Source organism: Sinocyclocheilus rhinocerous, unplaced genomic scaffold (genome assembly GCF_001515625.1).
Source record: "Sinocyclocheilus rhinocerous isolate Xijiao unplaced genomic scaffold, SAMN03320098_v1.1 scaffold1494, whole genome shotgun sequence".
Taxonomy (NCBI): domain Eukaryota; kingdom Metazoa; phylum Chordata; class Actinopteri; order Cypriniformes; family Cyprinidae; genus Sinocyclocheilus; species Sinocyclocheilus rhinocerous.
In genome coordinates, this window is record NW_015641023.1 from 68,599 (window position 1) to 76,025 (window position 7,427).

Below are 7,427 nucleotides of genomic sequence, written 5' to 3' on the forward strand. Positions count from 1 at the left end.
TTAGTTGTATGGAGGTTAGTGTACTTACTCTGCCAGCGTTATAAAGTAAACGCGTCGTTTGTGTTAAATGTCGAAACGATGATTTCTACAGTGCGACGCGTTATTAATGCCGCGCTTGATGGAGTGCGGCGTTGTCCCATGCAAATCCGCCGCCTCGCGTCCTCCAATCAGAGCGCGGCGTCACTTAGCGTCTTCCAATGGGAGATAGGCGCTCGCGCGGTTATCTGCTCGCCGTCGCCGCTGGAGGCCACTGACCGGAGGACGGCGCTTCAGATGCGGGCGATCACGGCACTCAAAGCGGGCGTGAGATCTGCCGGCGGCCGGCATCCGGATTCTGCTTCGGGACGCTCGTGAAACTCTTTTGCATGGGAGACATTCGCAGACTCTGACTTCCAGCTCCAGTGGATGAGTTGTCGAGTTGAGTGCGCTGTTGTACTTTTTACGCGGAGCATCCTGTGGTTCGTGCGCACCAATGATAGCGGTCGGGCAGATGGATAGTAACCGGCAGAGTGCGTTCGTTCTGGGCAGCACTCCTCTGGCTGCGCTGCACAACATGACCGAGATGAAGACCTCTTTATTCCCGTACGCCCTGCAGAACCCCGCGGGCTTCAAGGCTCCTTCCTTCTGCAACCTGAGCTCTCAGATCCCGCTGGGAACGCCGCATGGAATAAGCGATATCTTGGGGAGACCCATCACCGCAGGACAGCTGCTCTCGGGCTTTCCCCGGATCAACGGCTTGACATCAGCCGGGATGTACTTCAACCCCGCGGCGGTGTCTCGGTACCCCAAACCGCTGACGGAGTTGCCCGGGAGGGCGCCCATATTCTGGCCGGGAATGATGCAGGCTTCGCCCTGGAGAGACCCGCGGGTTCCCTGTCCGGGTGAGTTTTTTTGACACTTGTGGGTCAAAGTTGAATGTCTCGTTCTGAGTTGATCTGGCTGACCTTGTCTTGTTTTCTCCAGCCCAGGCACATCTGATGCTGGACAAGGATGGGAAGAAGAAACACTCCAGACCAACTTTTTCCGGACAGCAGATCTTCGCGCTGGAGAAGACCTTCGAACAGACCAAATATCTGGCCGGACCGGAGCGAGCTCGGCTCGCCTATTCTCTGGGAATGACCGAGAGCCAAGTCAAGGTAAACAGAGGCGGGTTTTATTAATAAAAACTTTTCTTTCTTTTTTTTTTTTTTTTCTTCTCAATGCAAAAGGTGATTTTATCTGCGAGAGTCACTGTCGGTTAAATGTGAAATTAAAAAGCAAAACTGTTGGTGCATTCATTTATAATGTTAAAAGTTAAATTAATATTTGTTAACCAAGAAAACATCACTGGCAGTGTTGCACTGCATTGCACAGCGTCTAGTATATTTGCACACTGTCTGGCTAACATGCTTTTATTATTTGAATCAATTGAGTTCATGCACCTTTTGCTTGGTTTAAATATTTCAGTGAAGTTGCATGCAACTATTGCATTTCTTTTAAATAATAATAATTGATCACTGACAGTACGGACAGTGTGCTGAAGTGCCTTTTTCTGTCTCAGGTTTGGTTTCAGAACAGAAGAACCAAATGGCGCAAGAGGCACGCGGCTGAGATGGCCACGGCTAAAAAGAAACACGACTCCGAGACGGAGAGGATGAAGGAGAGCTCGGAAAACGAGGATGATGATGATGATGATGAATACAACAAACCTCTGGACCCGAACTCCGACGACGAGAAAATCACGAGACTGTTAAAAAAGCACAAGACGTGTAACCTGTCCCTCATCAGCCCGTGCAGCAACAGCTCGGACACGTTGTGATGATGCTGAGCTAAAGACTCTTCATCATCTTCATCATCATCATCCTCTGCTTCAGATTCTTCTGGAGAACCGAGGCAGAATTAAGCAGGGTATAAACTCAGTTCTTTGCTTTGAATGCGGTTGTACAGGTAGAAGTGGACGTGAGATGTATATATATTTTTTACTGAGTAAATTATGTTATTAAAGCATCATCATCATCATCATCATTAAGATCATTTAGTCTTCGATTGAAGACGAATAACGCCTTTTCCGCCTGAAAGCTTCACTTCTTTATCTCGGAAACAGCTACACACGAGTATAAAGTGCCAGTGCTGTAAATGATGTGAATAGAATTTGTTTTAATGAATGTACTTCTGTCCGCTGGAGTTTATGTTTTACCTCACAGCACGGAAAATACACAAAGATGGACGTAAATATCGATGAAGAGAATATTACCGCTTCCGTGAGGAAACTTTGTATCATCAATAAATTATTTAACAAGCCAATGTTTTAAATATGTCCTGGTCGTTTTTGTTTATTTCATGTTTATTGGTTGTTTTGTGGCGCATATATTTTGAGATGTGCAGTTATTTGGCCGCGAGAAATTTGCTAGCAAATGCATATTATGTTATAGGCATCCGTGCATTAATATCATATAGTAATGATATTAAAATCTCACATAGAGGAGCGCGGGGCACAAAGTAACGCGGGGTTAGCTGTAACACACGTGGTTTGAATATTTCCACACATGCTAGCATAACAACATTTATGGTATTTACTAGTTGCCATATCAACACTATATAGAGAAAAAACTGCGCCAAAATTAAAAAAATCTTTTGAAGATATCCCCGAACATTTATTTCACCATAGTAAAAGTACATTTCTGGCTTTAGTAAATTTTTCACCTCAGTTTTTAGTGTTCATTTAAAATGAGGCAAATCTGCTATTATTTTAATCTCCAATCCAAAATCTCCAAAGTTTAGATAGTTTTTAAATTCTTCGCTAACTCCAAAATCTGATAATTTTTAATTCTTAAAAAACGCCATTATTTTATTTTAAAAAGTTAATTTTATTTTATTGACAAAATATTTTAGTTTGTCTTGTATATTTTTTTCATTCGATCAGATAAGATTTTAAGCTGTTATATGGTCATGTTACAACGTGCCCCTCAGATGTTACAATGTACCCCACCTACGGGGCATGTTGTCACATTTCACTTCCATTTTTTGAGGGTAAATAAAGAAAAATGTATACACTGTGAATTCTGAAACAAGGCGACATATTTGTACTAGACAAGTGTGAAATTACTGTGGATAAAAAAATTATACTATGAGCCCCCATGTGGATTTACACAAACTGAGAAAGTCAAAAAGTGTTACTTTGTGCCCCGCTCTCCATTAATTGTTACGAATAATTTGAGATTACACGCGTTCGTTTAAAGAGGGACAACACCTGTCGATGTAGCCTAATAAGAGGAACATTTAGTCTCTTTTTACAGACGATGAGGTGTTATTTTTAAGAGCCCGGACTGATGAAGATAATCAGTAAAAGCTCTTTAAACAAGCATTTACAGATTCGTTTATATTTTTATTTCTCACGCCAAACGAGCAGTTTTTAGATCCAACGTTTCCGTCGGTGTTACTCTCGTGACCGCACTATTAGAATTAACATATTATAAACACATCGAAAAAACTTTTTTTTTTTTTTTAATATGCAGATTCATATTTAAATAGTAACGACAGTAGACTACGACTTCGGTATTAATCGCAACGAATATCGCGCGATGTGTTGCTATGGTAACGGCGAGCGACTAACTTTTGTGGTTACGGAAATGCTGTTGAAACGTGTATAGAAATATACTTGCATGCAAAAGAAAGACATAATCCTGAACTTTCTGTTTGTGTGCATTTCCACTTTTAGACAAAGATATTCAGCCATAACAAATGATAATGATATCATGATGTATTCAGTTATATAATGATTTTTATAAATAGTTTGATCAAATGAACACACAATATCATAAATATAGTAAGACGTTCCCTAAATAACTATATATTTCTATGTGTGTGTGTGTGTATATATATATATATATACACTCTAAAAAATGCTGGGTTGTTTCAACCCAACTTTGGGTCAAATATGGACTAACCTAACTGTTGGGTAACATTTTTACATTAAATTTTTAACCCAAAAGTTGGGTTAGTCCGTCCTGGTCCATCAAAGTTGGGTTGAAACAACCCAGTATTTTTTAGAGTGCAGTATCGCTAGATATTAGGGGTGTGCAATATTAATTGTCTATGATAATATCTTACTTGTCATTTTAATGATGTGCAAGTATGTCACTTAGGGATGTAACAATTCACTCAACTCACAATGTGATGCGATTCACGATAATGATTTCACGATACGATTTTCTCACAAATTTTTTTTTTTAACAAAATGAGATTCAAGACAAATTATAAATGAAAAGGTGTCCTTTTATTATTGTTTGGACAAAATGCTGGACATTTCTGCAAATGCATGTAACTGTCAAAGGCTTTTTTAGTGAATCTCACGGTGTGACTGATGACAAAGAGGCACTGCTTCATTCATTCATTCATTGAGTTCTAATGGTTTTATTGCTTTTGGAGGTCTTGCCATCCACCAGGTCTAATCGCTATCTGCTTAAAGAAAAGAGTGAATCCTATCAGCTGCCCTGCTGGGAAAAACACGGTTAACAAGCAGTTCTTCAAACCAAATCACTGCCAACGCGACACAAAATCATTCCCACTGATGGCCATTCAGAAATAAAGACTGTAGTGTAGATTGTTGGGAAAAACACACTGTTACTCAGGACTAAAACAGATATGGTGTACAGACATTTCTCCTGGTCCTTGATTTGAGTGTTTCTGCACAATGCCATCGTAACTCAAACTCTACATTTGACTGAGTTCAATAGTTGGCACCATGACACAATAATATAATAAGAAATCATACAAAAAAAACAACAAAGGAAAAAAGGATACAGCTATTTAAGATACCCAGGCCTATTTAAAATATCACATTCAACCATAACATTATCACACAGAAATAAGTTAGAATAAGAACAGCACTGTAAGAACCGAGCTGAAACTATCTTATACACTTGCATGGTGTATGGCACTGCTTAAAAGATTTAAAAAAATTAAATTGGCTAAATATATATATATAAATCATATTGGCTGAAATGGCATTTTCTGCTTATGATGATGTGGATTTAGTCGTTTCTTTATAGCTATTCAAACATTACACCCAAAGCAGCCGTTCGTATCAATATGTCAGCATATAATAGTTTTGGTACGCATTATAAATTATCTCTTTAAAAAGTACAGTATATAAAATGAGACTCGGCGGTTGTATTGGGTTGTACACGGCAAATCAAGAAAAAACCACGATAAACAAGAGTCAAGAGAGGAAGAAAATCATAGAATATAGATATCTGTTCTAACAGAGAGAAAGCACTAAAATCAGCACAGCGCTATCATCATGTACAAATAAACCTAACCATAGAGAAATACAACAACTGGCTTTGCATTGCACTTTTTAAAATATCTTACATACTGTATGGAAGTAGCTCGTAATATTACGTCTAAATACATCCGCAAGGATGCTTTTCTGATGTTCTGTTAGAGTTTGGGAAACGAGGCTGAGAGACATCAGAAGAACATTTGATTTAGTGGAAGTGTGTGTGTGTGTGTGTGTGTGTGTGTGTGTGTGTGTGTTTCAGATAAATAGTGTTCATATCGATATCGGAATTATATCGTATCGACCGAAATTAAGAAATATATCGTGATATCAATTTTGGCCATATCGTCCAGCCCTAATTCAGCTTTAACCACTTGATGTAAAAACTCCAATAATATAATAAAAAAAACATACTAAATAAATACATTTTAAAAAGGTATTTTTAAGATACCCCGGACTATTTAGAATATCATATTCAGAACCACAAGTCATTTAGAATAAGAACAGTGCTGTAATATTGAGACATCTTTTTGGTTTTCTATAAAACCGTTTGAAAATCTCTCGTTCACACTGTTAGGATCTTCAGCATTCATCAAACAGCAGAGGAGTCATTTGCATACTGCATTCTGATTAGTGTTCTTTCTGGAATGTATTTGCATACTGATCAGTGATTGGTCAGGAGTGTCTCCTATCGACCGCATCATCGCAGAGCAGCAGAAGCGCTGTGTTCCTCTTCTTCTTTTAGAGTTATTTTTAGGTTTAATCAGATTTAACTCACTTCCAAAGACTATTTTCTCACCCAAGTATATCTGAATTCATACACACAAACTAGTTGGAGAGGTTAGTTAGTTGTACCTTGTGGTCCCCCATACACACATTGGGTCCGATGTTGTCATACGTTATTAATTTCTCCTCGTTCTCTGGCTGCAAAACACAAACACGCACAAAATATGATTAGATACAGATACAAAACACATGCATACATGTAGCTAAAATACTAAGAGATCTGATATGGTCACAGTTAAGCGCCAATAAATCAGAATTCAGGAGCTTTTTCATATCTGAAGTGCAGCGAATGCATGAATCATATTTATCTGAATTGAAAATAATGCTCTGACGCGGTGCTCTTTAGAAAGCACACACAGATTGTGTTTTCTGAGCTGAGCTAAACTCACAGAAACTCGAGAAGAAGAAAAGCTCGGCTGCTGTTTTACCGAAAAGACCAGAGAATAACACTTTAAAGTCATGCACAACATATATCAGTAAATATAAACGTCTGAATATGCCCTTGTTCCCAGCTCCTGTCCACTTCGTAGTTGTGAGGATGAAACATTAATACATTTTATTGTCAATTTATTCCGAAGTCTAATTTATACTCCCATGTTTAAATCTTTAGTTACATTTAAAAGGTATTATTTGTTGCTATAATGACTAAGTATATATCCTATACGTCTAAGGAATAGATCTTCAATTTCTTTTTGTTTGGTCATTTTTTTTATCCATAAACAGAAATATTTATATTGATCTCTTTACATTTTTTTGACTGAGGTAGACTCGCTTCTCAAATCTTATTCTATAATTAGTCATAAAAAATGTGACCGATTCTTAAAAAATATGAGAAATTCTTTGGTGATTATATTGATGAAGTTTAGTCTGCTTGTCAATGTTTTACATTTAATTTTTTATTCATTTATCACTACTTTTACTTTAAATTAAATTTATTTAAAATTGTATTTATTTTTTATTCATTTAAATTTTTGTTTTATTTATTTATTCATTACTACTTATATTTTTTATTATATGTATTTATTATATATATATATATATATATATATATATATATTATTTATTTTATTATATATATATTTTTAATTAAAGTTTCCTCTGCTTGTCAGTATTTTCCATCCATTTATGTATGTATTCATTTATTACTACTTTTACTTTGTAATTTTTTTGTAATTTTTAAAATTGTATTTATAATTTTTTTTGTCTATTTATTAATTAATCTCTACTTTTACTTATTTAAATGATAAGTTTTTAATATCGCATTTTTTTTTTTTTGGTTTTATAATTCATTTATTACTACTTTGTAATTTTTTTTTTAATTTTTAAAATTTTATTTATTAGATTTTTTGTCTATTTATTATTAATCTCTGCTTTTACTTAT

General features: G+C 36.6%; 2 protein-coding genes across 2 annotated transcripts in view; one reads left to right on the forward strand and one right to left on the reverse strand.

Annotated features, from left to right (window-relative positions):
• Positions 1–102: 102 nt before the first annotated feature.
• Positions 103–2,447, forward strand: LOC107754017 (homeobox protein Nkx-6.2-like). The gene is made up of 3 exons (XM_016570317.1): positions 103–881; positions 964–1,136; positions 1,541–2,447. Exons 1-3 carry the CDS (start codon positions 473–475, stop codon positions 1,796–1,798), a joined length of 840 nt encoding a protein of 279 aa, XP_016425803.1. The 5' UTR covers positions 103–472; the 3' UTR covers positions 1,799–2,447.
• Positions 2,448–6,088: 3,641 nt separating this feature from the next.
• The window catches only part of LOC107754011 (type I inositol 1,4,5-trisphosphate 5-phosphatase), a 150,570-nt gene continuing 149,231 nt past the window's right edge, over positions 6,089–7,427 (reverse strand). Inside the window, exon 14 of the mRNA XM_016570312.1 lies at positions 6,089–6,184. Within this exon, the coding sequence (XP_016425798.1) occupies positions 6,089–6,184 (96 nt within the window). The remainder of the gene's footprint in view (positions 6,185–7,427) is intronic.